Consider the following 18,842-nt stretch of genomic DNA (forward strand, 5'->3'; position numbering starts at 1 on the left):
ATATGGCTATGTATGATTTATATTTTACCCCAGCTAAGATCTCTAAATGGGGAGGTGGTGGTGCTCAGGGGTGTCCTAGATGCGGTTTGGAGGCAGCCAATGATGTTCATATGTTTTATTCATGTACCAAACTGCATAGCTTTCTTTATGATATTCAAGTGTTCATTAATAACTCATTGAATATTCAGGCAGAACTCTCTCCTGAATTAGTAATTATGGGATATGTGACAGATCCAAGTCTGGATAGATCATTTTTTGAATCTGCCTTTCTCTGCATCGCAATGTCTGTACTTCGCTTATGTATAACTTCTGAATGGATCAACCACTCACCCCCGTCTTTCCTGAATTGGAGAGCGAGAATTCTTGCCCTCTACAACTTGGAATCAGCAGTCTTTTTAAAAAGTGGGAGAAGGAGGCGGGATAAGGGTTTAAAGATTTGGGCCCCTTTCGCGGCTTGGTATAACAAGTAATACCGTTTGGGCCTATTGCCAATTTTTTTTTTTTTGTGTTTTTTTTTTTTTGTTGAGACTGTTTGTTTTTTGTGTTTTGGACAGTGATTTTCTATTTTGTACGGAGAACCTTGATTGTTTAAGTCACGTGTCTTTCTGTTTTGCTCTGTGTCATGTCAAGCGAAAATCAATAAAAAAAATTAAAAAAAAAAATGAAGTAACAGTTCATAGGAATGGAAGAGAGACTTTAAGCTGAATGCCTTTTTAAGATCTCTCTCAAATATACATGATAATGAAACATTTGGGTATTTCCAGCTCACTGCAAGCAGCCAGGTGTAGTTATTCAATAAAATAAATAAGTGCAAATATTTTATATTATGCATTAAGGAAGTTATGTAGTATTCTCCAGTAAAAAGTATAATCCTTAATCTTATTACAATGTTAGAGAGTCTACTGTGGTGTTCAGCAGAATGCAGTCGGAGAGAACAATGTGAAACCTATTTAGTATGTGTTTCAAATGTCAGAGTGCGTACACTACATAACGGGAAAGATCATGCCCACTACAATGAACGTTTATGCTCTCATTTTATAAGAAATAATATTCAAAACCCACATCCAACAATAACAACTGACTATAAAAGAAAGTATATTTATCTTTTCATTTCTGTGGACAGCTTGACGTTTCACAGACTTCCAAAAATTAGCACGAGACTCCTGCTTTGTGTATGAAACCAAGGCCGCAGGTTTCCGGCACGCAAATGCAAGCCACATTTTTGGAGGCCTTGCATATAGTTTGGGAAGGTGCCCTTCTTTCCATTGAGTTAAATGTTGGCAGGCCTCTCTCTCACACACACATTCTTCTGGCTGCACACAGCTGCCTCTGATGAAGGCAGTTGAGTGAGATTGAAGAGAGAACCTCCCTAGCTGATAAATCAAAAGGGAAGCAAAGAGCGAGCAAAAGTGCAGAGAGAAAGGTGCATGAGATTGGAACAGTTTCAGATCCTACATTGAAATGGGTCCAAGGGATGCAGAGGTGTACTGCACAACTGCCTCATGCTGTGCTTCCCCAATCTGCAATTGACATTATGGTTACTGACAGTAATAGACCCTGACAACACAGGCCCATGAGACCACCAGCCTTTTAACCATAGTTTTTCCTGAGAGTTAAAGAATGATGGAGCTCAGCTAGGTGTGACACCTGAGGATCAGTAGCCGAGTTCAGGCCTTTGAATTACAAGAGTGTCAAACTGTGGTGTTTTACACAAGTCCCAATTTAAATTGAAAATATGAATCCAGTTACCACCATATTTTCAACCTCGAAGCTGCCATCCCCACCGGCCACTTTTAAAGCTCTGCTAGCACTGAGCCTCACTCTATGCACCACCCAGGTTTTTGAATATCCACTTGAAGACTCCTTCCATAAGCAATAGGGTGACCATGCATTCTCCAGCATTGGATCTTTCATACATTCACTTGTCTCAGTTATTCTCCATTGTGAGATTGGGAAGGATTCCTAGCCTCACTACGTTGAATGATTAAAGCATACGAATCTATGAAAGGTTCCACCTCAGGAGAACTGAGAGCTGGATAAGTAATATTTTTCTTCTGTACCATTGGATTTCTCAGTTTCACATGCTTGCATTAGTTGCTGTTGACAGGTGAAAATAATTCTCATCCACAGAGCCGTGAGGGGGACGATCATGCGAGGTAGTATCCTGATATACAGTGCAAATAGCAAGGGGTCCCCATCGCTCTAAAGGCTTATGACGCTACTGGCTTCAGTACAGCAAATTGATATTAAGGAATTACCTTTTCGCAATACAATTATGACCAGTGTGTCAGATTTTGCAACGTTTATTCATTAAATCTACACATAGCATTTCGTGTTTACAGACGTTATCACAATATTTATGTGAGTAGCGTAGGGATCTGTGTAGCCGTCTTGAAGAAGAAGCAGCACGCTTTGAAACATGTTGACACACGCAGGAGGTTTTGTACATTAATACAACACACCTCCACCTCACATTTTTTAAAAATACCCGCACCGAGGCATATTACATTTTTCTACTCCACAGGTGTTAGGTATTTTTTCACATTCACTTATCATTCACTCCTGACCCTACCACTCACCCCCTCCCACACTACACATAGTGGTAACATCAGTGCTCCCGCATATCGGCTGGTTAGTAGCACACCGCGTTCCGTAGAGGGGCGCGAAGACCCTTATGATGAAGCATGACACCAAGGGCCCCTTTTGGTGTGTGAGGGGTATTTAAGAAACGCAATGTGTTTCCCACTCATGTAGGAAACACACTTGACCCATGATCAATCATCATCCATCGCCAATCTCTTGTGGGTGGATTCAATTTGTTTATTAATAATTGTTAGGGGAGGTCGAATCCATCCCTAGTGTTCGTTAGGACACCCTCTCTCCACTCCCTCCTTTGGTATTTATAGGAAATAATTCTCTGCCTGACATACATAGGTAATTTTTCTCTCCTCTTAGTTGAAACTTCGGTTTACGAAACACTGGTTCTGCAGTTTACTATTTTAACAATATGTGGAAAACGTCAAACAAATTTCCTTATTCCTAGTAATAATAAAGAAAACTTTATTTGGTAGACAATCGTAAAGCATAAGGGTTAGTCTTACGATTGAAAATGAGTCAGTGACTCGTTTACAGAAGGAGCTTCTGCGTCAATAAATTTGTTTGAAGAGAATGCATGGTCTCTCTCCTGGAGTGCAGCTTCATCATTTAGTGCAGCTGTTGGACCTCAGTGACCCAGGGCATGTGGGTACGTGCAGTCTCAAAACACAATCTTTCATGTTTTTTATATCATGTTCAAAGTAAAAAGTCTTTTAAGGTACGTTTCACAGTTTATTCTGATCTAAAGGGCTCTGCTTCTCCTAAGAGCTACGTCTAACAGGAATGAAACACCTAAAACATAGGTAACAGCGGGCATGATATAGTAGTCTACATTGTTGTTGCAAATACTGCAATTTGCAAAATAGATGCACTTGAAAATGGTTTTTACTACATATTAATTGGATTTTACAAGTATTTTTACAGACTTCTAAAATTAAATTTTGTATCGGTATGTGATATATTAATGTTTTTCTATCATAATCCAGTTGAAAAACATGCTGACACAAAAGGGAAGTAGTTTCCTTGTGGCCACGCCGCCTTGGTGAATGAAAAACAACGTTTGTTGCGAAGGAGGCAGTGGTCTAGCGGATCACTGCCAATTCTCAAACACATTTTTAAGAAAATGCAAACTTTTTTTAAACACAGTCCCCTTTCGTTAAAGGAAAATGGTTCCATCTAATAAAATGTTTACCTTATTTAAAGGCAATCACAGACATGGTGGTCCACTGACCCTAACAGGCCACCACCCCTATGAGTGTGACCAATCGTAGCGAGTTGTAAATTGAGACCAGCATGAGGAATGTTCCATAAGCATTCTGTCCTCACCACAATTCCTTGCTTGTGAACAGATCTATTAGAACATAGGTCAGTTCACAAAATCAGATTTCATTTGCCAAAATGGTGGTGCACATTTTGCAACCACTTTTGAGAATAGATTCTTTGTACATCATTTTTAATCTCTGAATGGTTTGAACAGCTCTTATGTTAATTTTTCCATTGTCTCAATTTTCTTCACAGTTGAGAACAATTTGTCATTTTCAATAGTATGTTTTATGAGTTAAATATGTGTTCATTCTAAGGCCTTTGTTCACTCGTGTGGCCTAGTTTACAAACAAACATGAATGGCTTAGGCTTCCTTCTATGTGTGGAGTAAATTTGTGAATTATTTTGAAATTCTCACAGATGTGCCAAATTACACTTGGGATGCAGGCACAGTTGCATGTTCCCTGGAGTACTCCTGGATAACATAATTGAATATCCATTAATGAAAATGTGAAAGGATTTCCATCTATTTAAATTTATATAGTGTTCATTTTCATGCTGCAAAATATTTTGTGTGAATGCAATTGAGCTATATAATTTTTGTTATTTGAAAGGGAAACTTTTATATCCCTTGTAGAAATCAATGTCCTTAAACTCCCTCTTAATTTTGGACATGCATTTTTATTATTCCCGCCGTGGAAACAGATTCATACTTTTTCAGAGTGGCAAGTTGGAGATGACCCAAAAAGAAGTATTTTTGTCAGTGTTCCAAAACTTGCAATGTCATTCCCCCTCCCCCACCCCGGGAATGCTGATGCACTGCCACACCCACACCAGGGAGAGGATTTACCCTCATGAAAAAGTATGGCTGAGTATATCTTTGTATGGCTGTAAAACAACCATTGGCGAAAACAAGTTTTACACTAATACCGAAGTATCATATGCATATGTAAGTTTAAATGTCACTTGGCTACTTTTGAGGAGAGCGGGGGCAGTAGAAAACACTTGTTCAAGGGAGAACATGCCCACATGTGCTTTAAGGTCAACAAGTTTTCCACCATTTTAAGTCCTGTTCAGCTATTACACTTAACCTTCCTAGACTATATGAATATGAGACCACTCTTGCCAAAAACATGCTTCATTATGGGGGCGCAAAATTCATCCAAGTTATCTGTAAGTAGTGACCATTGACAGCCACCAAGTGCTTCCGTCCTTGGATGCTGCAGGATTGCTGCCACAGCTCCTATGCTTGGAACTAATAGCAGTCTCTACTCTTTTTCCTTTCAGACATCAACGAATGTGCTTTGAATTCAGAGATTTGCCCGAATGGCATCTGTGAGAACTTGCGTGGCAGTTACCGCTGCATCTGCAACCTGGGCTACGAGTCTGACACGACTGGCAAGAACTGTGTCGGTGAGTCATAAACTGAAAAATGTTACAGCATTTGTGCGGCAACCTATTACAAGACAAGGATATGTTCCACATATGTTAGCAATTTTTTCTGACACAATATTGCTGAATTGAGGTACTGAGCTGATATTAATAAAATAATAACATACAACATTCCATTAAAAAATGCTTTCATCGTGTTACTACTCATTTGGCCATTGAAAGTTGAAGATAAGGTGTGCAAAAGGCTACACAAATTTAGCGTATAGGGTGCAGGGTTTGAGTTGTTCTTGATACTGCCCAATGAGACTCGTCTGCCCCATAGGCAGCTATGTTGGCATGAAATTGTAGTCTTTAGAGAATTTCTGGAGCTGGCTAATAAATCAAATTTGCCAACTCCATAGCTGTTGTTTTTTATGACTTCAGATATGACCAGCCTTATCGGAGGATGAAGTTTAACAAACTGCCTGTGCATGTGAAAGGCTGATAAGGCTAGGAAATGGAGCAAGTGTTCTTTCAGTCTGAATAGCTTTAGGATGGTCCTTTTTAAAAGAAGGAATGGCCATCGTGTTCCATCTACATCACAATGTGATTGTACGTACTTGGACATTGGTACCTCACACTGAGGTTTCACCATTGCAGTGTCATTTTAAATGAAATGCATCAATGACATTAGGTTCCAATTTGTAAATCGAAATGTTGATTGATCAATTTGGAAGTTACTTCCCGCATTACTGAAGATCCTTAGTTGAAATGCTAGCGGTGTGAGTCAGATTCCCAAATCTGCCGACATTTGGTTTTCCACTTTCAGCTCTAGAGCTTTTGTTCGCAGTTAAGTTAAGTTAACCTCACCAAGGCTGGTTACGTTTTTTTGCATGCATGTACTGAAAGGTAAGAACACTATTCTTGAAGAGGACATGTTAGGAAACTGTCTTGCATTACTATTGTCTCAAGTTAAAATAGCTCTTTGTTGCAACGGAGTTTGGACAATCTTGTTAATCATAATTATTGGAGTAATGATTAATTTCTGAAGCATTGCCATGTTTCTAAAAAATATATACCCAAATTATTTCAACTTATGCATCTGACTACATCACACAAGCCTGTTTTCCACCTTCCTCTGTAACTGCGTCTATAACCATTTATGTCTCTTCCCCTAGATGTCGATGAGTGTGCAGTGAACCGTTTGCTCTGTGACAACGGCTTGTGTCGCAATACACCCGGTAGTTACACATGCACCTGCCCGAAGGGCTACGTCTTCAGGACAGAAACAGATACCTGTGAAGGTAAGCATCTATGTGTATCTGTAGTAGATCTCTGGTGCATTCTTGGTTGAGACCTCACTGCTTCCTTATTTGATTGAAAGGTTCATACACAGTCCTACATAAAGAGTTGTTTACACTTTATTAAATCTAGATTGTGTACTGACTTGTACCTCTAAATTGGGTTACTCAGTGGGCAAGGCATTTTACAAACCTAGCCTCTGACAGAGGGGTGTCTAATGTATATCTAGCAAACTAAGATCCAAGCTATCAGGGTAACCTCTGTCTTTTTAAATGGATTCTGTTTAGAGCCACAGTATAAAAAGTGAATTCATGTGGTTATCCTGTGCATTCTGCAGTGACATTTACATCACAGACCAGCACTAAATATTTCATTAGGAAGGTGGTATTTAATTTGTCTTATCAAATGTCCTCCATGAGCTGAACAAGAAGATGTTTGCCAGTTTGCATTAGTTTTTTATTATATTGAATCAAACTTACAAAGTAACAGTTTTATTTTGGTGAAATAAAAAATCGGGTGCACTCTTGCATCGGAACTACTATTTGTTTTCCCTGTAAGGGAATGTCATGCCTCGCATGGTGATGTGGGCCATTATAGTCCAGTGACATTACCCGCATGTAAACATTGCTGGCAATGGTGACTGTTACCTGACAGCTAAATGAGCTGCTGGGCCACAAGCTCAATCGTTGTCGTGAAAGCGCTATCATAGAAAAGACCCCAACAGCAGCACCAGGGTTTTACCAATATGTCGGGTGGTTCTGAGTTGAGCTTGAGAGAGTTGGACCTCTTCCGTACCAGTGGGTAGGTGTTCCACCCTCAATAATTAAAATGAGTAGTTTGGAAGGTAGTTTGATTTAACCCTAAAGGCGTATTAGGCCCGTTAAGGCTTGGCTCATATTTAGTGCAGAGATAACTGAGGGCTGGAATCTCTGATTCAGGCCGGTATCCCCACATCAATATCTTGCTATTCCATGTTTTCTCCCTGGAATAAGGAATATCTGCAAGGACCAAGTTACACTGGTCGTCATTCCTGGCAAAAACCACAGACATTGTCCACCTTCTCTAAGCGGGTGGAAGGTGACGGCAGGACGACAAGGCCCCTGCGGCGTGGTCTGGGCCACAGGCTTCTGACTGACTGTGGTGTATTCAGGGGGAGCATTGTCTACTCTTCACCCACCCATCCTACTGCTAGGGTCGGACAGGCCGGGATGTCTGAATGCCACCTGCAGAAGAGTAGTGAGGTCCAGTCTCCATGTGACTGGAAGTTTTGGGTATGGTATTTGTAGACCTGATAGTTCTGGATCCAGAAACACTATTAACGGTGAGTGGCATAATCCAACCCAGAGTTCTCCCTCCAGGGAAATTGCGCCGATCAAAACAATTTAAGCTAGACAGCTAATTCTCTTAGCCTCAATTCTGACTCCAGGTGCAGGAAGCATCAATCTAGAAAAAAGGCACTAATACACTCATGTGAGTGGAAATGGAGGGGAAGAAATCACTATCATAGAAGTGAAAGAAAGAAATTTGGCAGCGGAAATGGTAAGAAAGAAGCAGCAAATGAACAGAAAGCATAATGAAAAATCAATAAATGAAAAAGAATTATAGAAAAAAATAAAAAGGATAACTACATTTTTCAATATTATCAGGGATTGCGTATTGCTTACTGATAATTATTAATACTTATAAGTGAACCAGTTACTCATTGGCAGTATTCATTTCTTTGATATGATATCCACCATGGCTTTTTGTTTCTGTATTCATTTTCACTAGTTTTGTCAGTTTCTTTTATTTTTCAAGACACTTGAATGTTCTACTATCTGTGTATTAATATCAAGTTTTACGACAAGATATTTGGGCGTCTGCTAGTTTTGGCTAGCAAGTGCTATAAAAAAACATCTTATTTCTTTCCACAGATGTGAACGAGTGTGCGTCCAATCCCTGTGTGAACGGGGTCTGCAGAAACAATGCTGGCTCGTTTGTCTGTGAATGCTCCCTCGGAAGCAAAGTTGACTCCACAGGAACCATCTGTGTAGGTAAGATCTCCCTTCTCCCAAGGCTGGAAGTTTCGGGTCTTTCAGAACGTGTCCACTTTTAACTTGGTCGTCATATCCAGCTACAAGAGAATCATAAGTTGGGAGGGTTGAGGGTGGAGAGTTCTGTGTACCAATCCAGCCTAGGCCACACGCCGGGATTTTGGAGAATAAAGTGTTCTAGATAATATCAAAATTGTCCCTATTTTGGATCTTTTGCATGTTGGAAAGTGAGAATCTGCTTCCTGATCAGGTATTGTGTTTTTCCACTGCAGACAGCATGAAGGGAACGTGCTGGCTGAACAGTCAAGATGGCCGCTGTGAAGTGAACATCAATGGAGCTACCTTGAAGTCTGAATGTTGTGCAACCCTGGGAGCTGCCTGGGGCAGTCCATGTGAACGCTGTGAAATTGGTAATGCAGCTCTTCCATACACCTAATTTATCGGTTATTTGGTTTATTGAGCTTTTGCTAGCTGTGGGTAACTCTAGGGAGTAAGTCTATGTAGCAGAAGCTGGGTTATGCAGAAAAATGTACAGTTGGGTCCAAAGGTCTTCAGATATTGTCTCATTATATAGTCAACGTTTTTCAAACTCGGAGTAAAGGTGTTCTCTTATTACAATATACTCAGTGAATTACAGCATAATTAAAACAAGTCAAATAATTTCTCAACAGGTGATTTGTTGCACATGTTTTCTAATGTCGGAATCAAGTAACACAATTGGACACAGCAATAATTCCATAAATTTTTAGGATGCACCATTTTATCCTAGTTAAATTGCCTCCTTCTCAAAAAGCTGTCTTTATTACCTGAACTTTGTAAAGGTTTGCAAAACCTCAACTTTTCTATACAATTGGGCTGTCAGCTAGGGGCGTTACCTATACTCTTCTGAGCCCTCCGACCATGCTCCTCCTATTTGCCGTTGAGGCCCTCTTCCACATGTCCGTTATGTTTCTTAGGGTTCCCGACCACATTGATGAGTCACTCGACAGCCATGTGTTTTATTGAGAAGGTGTCAATTTTGAAGATTATATGAATGCTTGTTTCAGCTTGAAATTGAAGTACTAAATTATTATTTTTTGTCTCCCACAGACCCAGCCTGTCCTAGAGGCTATGCCAGGATGAAGGGGGTGACATGTGAAGGTGAGTTTCCCCATCGCAATGCTCTCAGCAATCTACATTAATGCTGTGATTGAGAATCTAACAGATAAGGTACTCATTCGCTACACAATGGACTGCCATGCCCGCCAAATTCTGGTTTACGCACCTGATTTAGAGGTAGGCAGACTACAAGCTTTACTCCAAGAGATTAAAATTAATCCATTGGTAGAATCCTTCCTCCAACAGTCTGAAGGAGTATGGGCTATAAAAGGTAAACCTACTGATTGTCCACCATATCTAGAGTGGGCAGTCGAGCAGCTTTTTTTTACTGTCCATCACTCCAGGAATATCCTGGAAGTGAGGGACAAAACAAAGAAAAAAAGTACACCCACACCATAGGAGAAACCTCCCAGGGTGTGGGCGCCATTATTTTTATTTTTTTATTTTTATCCCGCTTTAGGTGTAGGGCCGGCAAACAACTCAAAATTTGGCTGTTGGAGATCCCGCAGGATGGCAGAGGTAAAGTTCTCTGCCATTCTGACAGACTTACCTGCGTCCACCAAACTCTAAATCAAGCCGTTGGAAAAAGTTTGTTGGCCAGCCATCATGTTTCATGTTTGACAGTGCCGGTCATTAAACTTTTCCTACATTGACAGGAACCACCATGCCGGCCTTTCGGCCACCTCTACTCTATATAGTAGCCTAAATTTGATTTGTTGAATCCTCATTATTTTGTTTTTCTTATTACTCATTGCTCCTTTAATGCAAATTCTTAAAAATGTTTCCATAAATGCACTAGCCATGGCTTGGCAATTTTTTTAATTACAGGCAAACCAGATTTTAAGTCCTGTTTTTTGTGTGTTTAAAATTACAGGCTAACTCTATTTCAAGTACCCTTTTTTCAAAACTGTATTTTTCTGTATTTACTTGTAACTCGGCAATGCTGAGAAGATCATTACATATCAAGGTATGCGAAAAGTAGCGTTTAAAAATAATAAACTTTTAAGGTTACGGAGAACAGGACAGCTAAATGAACAGACAGGAAACAACAGTATCTCCGCCTGTTATGAAGATGGATGCACGTCGCCACGACATTTGGAAAAGTAGAATGTACCAAAATGTAACAATTAGTAGGGAGAAGGTTTCTCTCCTGATCTCATCTTCTTGTTCTTCATAACGTGAGGAGAAGCTATAACTCTGTGCCAGGAGGCAAAGACAACTGTGCTTAAAAAGACCTAAGAGTAGGCAGTGTCCTTTTTTGGTAAAAAGACTAAAGCGCTACAGTAGGTGATTTGATACAACTTCTGGATTTGACTGGCAGGTCAGTGTCCAATTTGAGTGCTGAGATGTATTTTCTAGTGTGAGTAACCTTTAGACCTTTGGGCAATTTTAATTAGGCCAGCGAAACCGAAGTAATGTCAGAAATTACGCTTCCCTCTTACGCCAGCTTTAGTAATTAAGAGTAATTTGGGGCATAAATCCTACCACGTGAGCACAGTAACAATGAAATAAGAGAGATTCAGTGGATGCTGGCTACTCTAGTCCGTACTCACCTTCTGGTGAGTGAGGGCATTCGTCCTGAAAGGGATTCCTTTCCTTTTCTGTTTTTGAGTACTGCCATTTCAGACACAGCTCTAACATAGTATTCCTCCCTTCATGCTTAAGTTTTAAAGTTGCTTAGACCCGAGAGTTGATTTGTGTGTTGCATAGTACGTACTGGGGTTAAAAAATTCTCGCAGGTCTTAAAATTTGTTCCCTTGGACCCCCCTTCCCCCCTTTTTGTGTGTTAAATACTCTAGTCCGTATCCTGTAGCATTTAGTGCTATCGTCTTAGCTCCAAATGCATCCTCTGGCCCATTTTGGACGCAAGGGCGAATTTTGAAGGAGGAAATTAGCACTAAATGCTGATGCTTCTAACATAATTATGCATAATTATGAGTAATTTCATGGTGACTACAAGTAAATATGCTAGAGAGAATTTCGCCAATTACATCCACCCCTACAATTATGCGGCAATTTTCTAGACTCTATTAATTTGCTGAACAGAACACAAACTGTTTTGTGCAAGGGTTTGCCTGTATTGGTTTGAATACAAGAATAGAAATAAAAGTTTTAGATTCTATTACAGCACACACAATATCCACCATGGCTTTTTGTTTCTGTATTCATTTTCACTAGTTTTGTCAGTTTCTTTTATTTTTCAATAATATTGTAAGTATTATGTTTCCTGGGGAATTGTGGAAAGATGAGTCTATTCAATTCTTGTTACAGAGTTCATGTTTTTGTATATGCTGTTCTGCTATTTGGATCTATTGTTCTGTATACACATCTGCATGAGCCACAAGGCAATATAGATTGCTTCCTCATCTCTTTGAAGCGGTCCAACAATAATGACTCTGTCTTTGTGCGTGAACAGATGTGAACGAGTGTGAGGTCTTCCCTGGCGTTTGCCCCAATGGACGCTGTGTGAACACTGGCGGTTCCTTCAAATGCGAGTGCCCAGAAGGTCTGACACTCGATGGGACCGGAAGAACATGCGTAGGTAAGGAGAAGCAAGTGCATGAGCCTCAAAGGGAGAGGAAGGTCACGCCGAGGTAAAGAGGGGTGATTTACTCAATGCTGCATGAGCTGGAAGAACAGGCCTTCATATATGCAAATGTCTCCTCGAAGGCTTGGGAGCAGCATACATAGCTTAGACCACTGTAGGTTTAATGCCAAATAAGAGGCAAAGAAGCGATTGGCTGATGCTCTTTTTGATAGCAAAGAATAAACAGAACAAGAAAGCATCCATCCAATTTGGTTTTCCAAGCTCATGGGCATGTGTATATTCATCATCTCACTGAACGAATAAGAGCTTTAGAATGATTTGTTTGGCCGCACTTGTACTTTTTAGAAGTGACCTTATGATTATGAGTCAGCCTTTATAAATAAACATAGAAATGAGACTCAGGAAGATTTGGGTTTCCCTTTGGTTTATTAATTTTGAGGGTTATGTTTGAAGTGGTCTGTTCACTTACGATTAGTCATTCTATGTACATTGTGGGTTTCATGTGGAATGTAGAAATTAATAGACTAACTTTAGTTTGCTGGACATTTCATAGTGGAACACCAGGAAGGGGTATGCAGGGGTAGGATACACTAGCCACACTAGAATTGGGAGTTTTTTAAAAGTTAAGTAAAATCTTGATTTACAAAGTAGCTACAAGTGTAGACGAGAGTTGTTGCATTCATGCTCAGGTCTGATTACATATGACATATTAACATTTATTTCATAACATGTTTTAAAACACAATGAGAGCTGATTAATATGATAGCAACACCTCAGCCAGTTTTTAACAAGTTACCGAATATAAAGGAAGAGCTGCTTGTATATTGTAACATACACTGAGCCTATGCATGTTTCGCCTTACATTGGAGGGCAAGCCCAAGGCTTTTTCAAGGCTGAAAGGTAAACAAAAACACAAAAGAAAACACAACATGAAAAAGAAAAAAAAAGAAAAAGAAAAAAATATAATAAGGGTCACATTATAACTGATATACATATCCTGAATTTATTTGTGAACACACTGAGAGGAGCAATGCATGTGTGCAACAGGAATCCAAAAGTCAAGATACATGTGTGCTCTAAGTGGGTCAAGCAGGAAGGTAAAGGTAGTCATGCAATACAGCAATCATTTTGATTTCTTCATATTGTGGTCATGTGAAGAAAGGGTTAATAATTTGAGTGCTTTCAATATAGGATCATTTGGGAATTACCAGTCAAAAAGTACAAATTAATTTAGAGTTGACTCATAGGAAGAAGAAACACTAAACATATTTGGACCCTGCGCCCTCTATAAAATACAAAACCTTTAAAACTATATCAACAACAAATGTCATATCAGGGGTGCTCTAAGCGCGGAGGGACAACTCCAAGTTACGGTAAGTAATCATTCTAAGGGTGTGAGATATGAGCAGGACGCCAATTCAGTTATCTGCAAAGGTGGTATGGAAAGGAAAGTAGTTTCCAAAATGTAGTCCCATAATGGTGCTATCTTTGGAGACAATTTTCAAGAGACTTTTCAGAGGATTTTTATAATAATATACAGATTAGACAGCGGTCTACAGGTCAGCGTAGATTGCCATTTACCGTGTAAGCAGGGAGCGCGCCCTTGAGTGTGATCAATGGGCTGTAGAGTCCCATTGGGTCTGTGGTAACTTGTGATGGATCTGTCACTGTCGTAATAAATGGAGGGAGAGGGCGTCAACACTGAGAATTGCCCCTGAAAAGTGTCACACAGAAATGCCTTAGCCATGAAAAAGGATAATGTATAGTGGCTTTCTGTTCAGATTCTCCAGTGTCAGCCATCCATACTGATGCGCTCATGACCAGAATGCAGTTTGTGCAGTGGGGTTTGCAGGCCGATGTATGTGCGATCTGCACGGACAATCCTTCTTTTCAATAAATGCATCTTGCAAATTATAAAAAGTCAGAGGCCTCTCCCGCACAAGAGCTGTAAAATGAATAATACTTTTGTGACAGCACTACAGTGTACCATGGCTACAAAAGGCACATCCATCGCCAGGGTATGTTTGTTCCAAACCATCCCCTCCTCGAGCCTACAGGTATTTGAAAGCCTTTTAAAGGAACATTCTTAATCATATCAAACTAAACAGACGTAAGGGTCATCGATGGTCCACTAAACGGTGAAAGTGTTCATCAGTCCACTGATATCCATGTTTTTTCTTGAGACTTCAGAAGCTTCCTGAACCCTGTCTGGAAAAAAAGACTTGACATTTTTCTACTTTGTTTTTTTCCTCAGATGTGCGCGTCGAGCAGTGCTACTTGAAGTGGGACGAGGATGAGTGCGCAGGGCAGCTACCCGGAAAGTACAGGATGGATATGTGCTGCTGCTCCGTTGGTTCCGCCTGGGGCATCGACTGCGAGGAGTGTCCCAAGCCTGGAAGTGACGAGTATAGGACTGTCTGCCCCAGGGGTCCTGGATTTGCAAACAGGGGTGATATACTGTCTGGCAGACCGTTTTACAAAGGTACAAAGAAGTCCATTCTCCTATTTAAGGCCTACGTCTTTCACACTTTTACCATGTTTCTGGTAGAGTTGTCACATTTTTAAATAATTGCATTGCAAGTACATCTGTTGATACTTCACGTGTCTTATCTGTTTTACTAACTCTAAAGAATATGTACCCGTAGTGTGGTTTTTAGGGTGACTCTAACCCTTGCTTTACCACATCAAGCTCTGAGAGTGATCATTTGCCTTTTGCTCCTTTCTCCGCTGTAGATGTGAACGAGTGCAAGGTGTTCCCTGGCCTCTGCTCTCATGGCACTTGCCGAAACACCATTGGCAGCTTCAGGTGTATCTGTGAAGGCGGATTCGCCCTTGATGCAGAGGAAAGGAACTGTACTGGTAAGTTAATTGTAAAGTAGATCTTGATTACTCACCAAAGGAGGCATATCTGCTGCCAAGCAATGCACCACAATGCTTCGTAGTACTGTATCCCTTTGATGGAAGCTCTATGCAGCTTGTTGTTATGACTCATTTCGGTATTAAGCCCCATTCACCCTTTCTTTGGCTCCATTCAGTACTGTATTCTCTTCCGCCATCTCTGAAAATCTTTCTGTGATAATTTTCACCACTGGAGCCCAAGCCACCATTTCTGTGACTTATATCAGTACTTTCGCCCATTGACAATTCTTGGCACTCTCTTCAGTACTTTTCTGGGATTCCTTTCAATATTGTATTCCCATTGGCCATTTCTCATATTCTTCTCAGTTCTGTAGCACCTGTTATCCTTTCTCGCTCACCTTTCAGTACCGAAGCCACTTTGACAATTCCTAGCAATGCTCTGAATACTGTGGTCCCATTGCCCATTCCTGTAACTTTCTATATTGTAGCTCCCTCAACTAGTCTACTGACACATGTATATAATGTTTAGCCTGTGTAATCAACTGTATGTGCCTTTTTATAAGAATTATAAATTCAGTGACCAACATAGACACTTCATTAACAGCGTGGAACCAGTGATGAATCAAAACATAATCCCTGTACTGTGTACAATGTGATTTCTAATTTGGCCGGTCAGTGTTAACTTCTAAATAAGGAATTAGAATACATATGTAATATTGCATTCCTGGTAAATTTCAGAGTGGGAAAGCTTGCGAAAAATGGAAAATTACCAGGTGCACGAACTCCCCTTCATATTGTTAGTCCCCATTTCTGAGGGCCAAGTTAGAATACTGCAGCATTCTTGGGTAGACAAATTACAAGAAGATTCAACTGATATTAGTAATTCTGAGAAAGGAAATATTCCTGCAATCTTCCTGGCCCCCTGCCCTCATAATGAGGGCAATCTTGTAAATGAAAAGTTCATTTCTGTGCAAATAATAATAATCCACATTTGTAAAGTGCGAACAATCACCCGTAAGGGTCTCTAGGCGCTGGGGGCCATGGGGAAGATTAAGCAAGCTATTGCCCAGAGTCACCTGGTGCTGGGCTAATCTGCCGCCGGCGCCGGGGATCGAACCGTGATCCCCAGACTCCAGTGGCAGTCACCCTGGCCGCTACGCCACATCTCTTCCCTATTTACAGAAGATGGAAACGCTTGTCCTTAATACATTACCGCACCTTAATGTACTCTGTGTATACTTTTTTCAGCCCAAAAAATAAACACAGAGTAAATTAAGGTGAGTTAACATACTAACGACAAGTGCTTTCCCTTTACTAATCGTTTTGCGTTTCCAAAATTAATGTTAACTATAAAATAATTAGCTTATTAGGCGGCTAGTTACAGAATGTACATTTTGATCAACAGATTATTGTAGCCATGCATTATCAAAGGGTTACAGCATGTGAATTCTCAGGTCAATGGGTTATAGCCTGGGCATTATAATTCTTTGGGTTATAGACATTGCATTATAATTCTGTGGGGTATAACCAGTGCTTTATAATTCTCTGGATTGGATTACAACAAGTACGTTATAATTCTATGGGTTATTCACAGTGCATGAAAATGCTCATGATTATAGCCAGTGCGTTATAATTCTTTTGGTTATATACAGTGCATTAAATTGTTCTGGATTATAGCCAGTGCGTTATAAATCTTTGAGTTATATACATGCGTTATAAATGCTCTGTCTTATAGCTAATGCATAATCAATATTTCCTGCAGGCTGTTGAATTGTTGACACTGCAGAACATCCTATTAAATATTCTGCAGACTATGACGGGACTCATCACAGAGAATGAAAAGAGAGTGCTGTTTCTCTGTCTCACATTGTTCTGCTTTCCTTATTAGATATTGATGAATGTCGGATATCTCCTGACCTATGTGGGTTCGGCACCTGCGTGAACACACCTGGAAGTTTTGAGTGCGAGTGCTTCGATGGCTACGAAAGCGGATTCATGATGATGAAGAACTGCATGGGTAAGAACATGATGATGTAGTGTGTCTTATATGGCTTATCACAGACCTTCAACATGTACTATAAGTGCTCCACGCTGCGCTCCCAAGGTCTTTCCTTAAAGTGCTTCCATTCTTGTCCATCTCGTGATAGCTGGGGAACAAGTCACTTTAATTCTCCCCTTGGCTTTTTCTGTCTTCTAATGTCACAAGCAACTTCTGCAACATATTACAAGCCATTCAGTTTGTTAAGTTATCCATCTTTTTATTTTATAGATGATCACTATGACATTCCAGATGCTCTCATTATCACATCAAAAGTGTCTCCACTTTTGCCTTTCCTATTTAAAATCCTCCCACTTCTCCTTACCCGTTTTAAAATGTCTTCAATGCACACATCTCGTAGTTAGCCAACCTTCTTGTTATTGGACTTGTAAAAAAATGCCCTAACTGAGTTCCCCCACAGGGCCCTCTCCCTCATTTAGAGAATACAGAAAAGCGATAAAGGTATTTAAATATATGATAAGTCTACTAATGTATATGTAACTCTTTGTGTGAATTAAAGAAATCTAATATTACCACAAGATCATCTATTGTAAAATCTCATCCTGTCCATTACACCCAATAAAAAGTTTATCTAAATCTGTACTTTTAAATACAGAAACATGTGTGGGTACAATGTTCCACCTGGTATTCCCATTTGAATCTAAATATGTGGTAATATCAAGAATGTCGGGTATGATTAATTAAACATATTCCAACTCATGCAGTTTTCATGCAATCCTCAATGAGGACCAAAGTTTGCTTTTCACGCTTCCATCCACTTTGCCTCCTCAGCCCCTTGAGGGTATGTAAATGGAATATTGGCGCATTTAACGCATTTAGAGCACACTCATTCATGAGTATTAGACTTTTAATTATAAGACGAGCAATCATTGATAATTGCTGGTCATCCTTCATAACCTCAGTCTTGTTTCTATAAAAGGTAAGTTAAATCCAGCTAAAGATGAGTTCTGCTTTGGAGTCTCTTTTCTCTACAGTTTAGTCTGACCTTTTTTCTATGTTCAGAAAGGAACATAGATTCCAATATCCTATAGTTAACTTTAGGCCTATCCAGTGCCATGTCTAATCTTACCAATACTGCCTCTAGAATGTGCTTAGCCTGATATATTTTATAATTCCTCATAACTTTTGTAAAAATTGACTGTCAAACAGAATACGGCCCAGACCCTGAGAGAAAATGTATATGTTTGATCCTTATAAACCTTAATGGTTCCAGTGAGGTCAGCTTATAAAAATCTAATTTCAGCAAAAAATTATATAAACATTGTGGTGACTCTGGATCTTCCTCACACATTCGGACATGATTTCATAAACAATCTCCAATAGTTACAAAGATGATATTGGGAATATAGGATATTGTATAGAAGAAGAATGCATTTGATTAATCTTTGGGCTGTATTCCGGCCACATTGATAGAATCCCATATGATATTCTAAATATTTTAATGTTCAATTTGACTCAAAGTGACCAGTACCACAAGCCATCTGTATACCCCATGAACAAACCCCCTTCCAAATTTTCGGACTTCTGAAAACTTGGAGAAAGTCAGTAATTCACTTCTGCCTCATTCACAGGCGTTATCGCTCAAATGTGTTGCAACTTGACCATTGATCATGCTTCTAATCCTGCTGATTTCTAGTTAGTATAGTCCGGAGTGTCTATGAATCGGGAACACAAGGATGCATCTTTAAAATTAGTGCAGGTTCTTCAGGTTTCT

The 18,842-nt window shown here is 39.9% G+C and overlaps 1 protein-coding gene across 1 annotated transcript in view; it reads left to right on the forward strand.

Annotated features, from left to right (window-relative positions):
• Window positions 1–18,842, forward strand: part of LOC146772546 (fibrillin-2-like) — a 263,733-nt gene that overhangs the window by 183,464 nt on the left and 61,427 nt on the right. The window contains exons 18-26 of the mRNA XM_085638491.1: window positions 5,146–5,271; window positions 6,408–6,533; window positions 8,445–8,564; window positions 8,837–8,974; window positions 9,654–9,704; window positions 12,079–12,204; window positions 14,465–14,692; window positions 14,944–15,069; window positions 16,958–17,086. Coding sequence (XP_085494617.1) covers window positions 5,146–5,271; window positions 6,408–6,533; window positions 8,445–8,564; window positions 8,837–8,974; window positions 9,654–9,704; window positions 12,079–12,204; window positions 14,465–14,692; window positions 14,944–15,069; window positions 16,958–17,086 — 1,170 coding nt within the window. The remainder of the gene's footprint in view (window positions 1–5,145; window positions 5,272–6,407; window positions 6,534–8,444; window positions 8,565–8,836; window positions 8,975–9,653; window positions 9,705–12,078; window positions 12,205–14,464; window positions 14,693–14,943; window positions 15,070–16,957; window positions 17,087–18,842) is intronic.

The sequence above is a fragment of the Triturus cristatus genome, chromosome 12 (assembly GCF_964204655.1).
Source record: "Triturus cristatus chromosome 12, aTriCri1.1, whole genome shotgun sequence".
Lineage (NCBI taxonomy): Eukaryota > Metazoa > Chordata > Amphibia > Caudata > Salamandridae > Triturus > Triturus cristatus.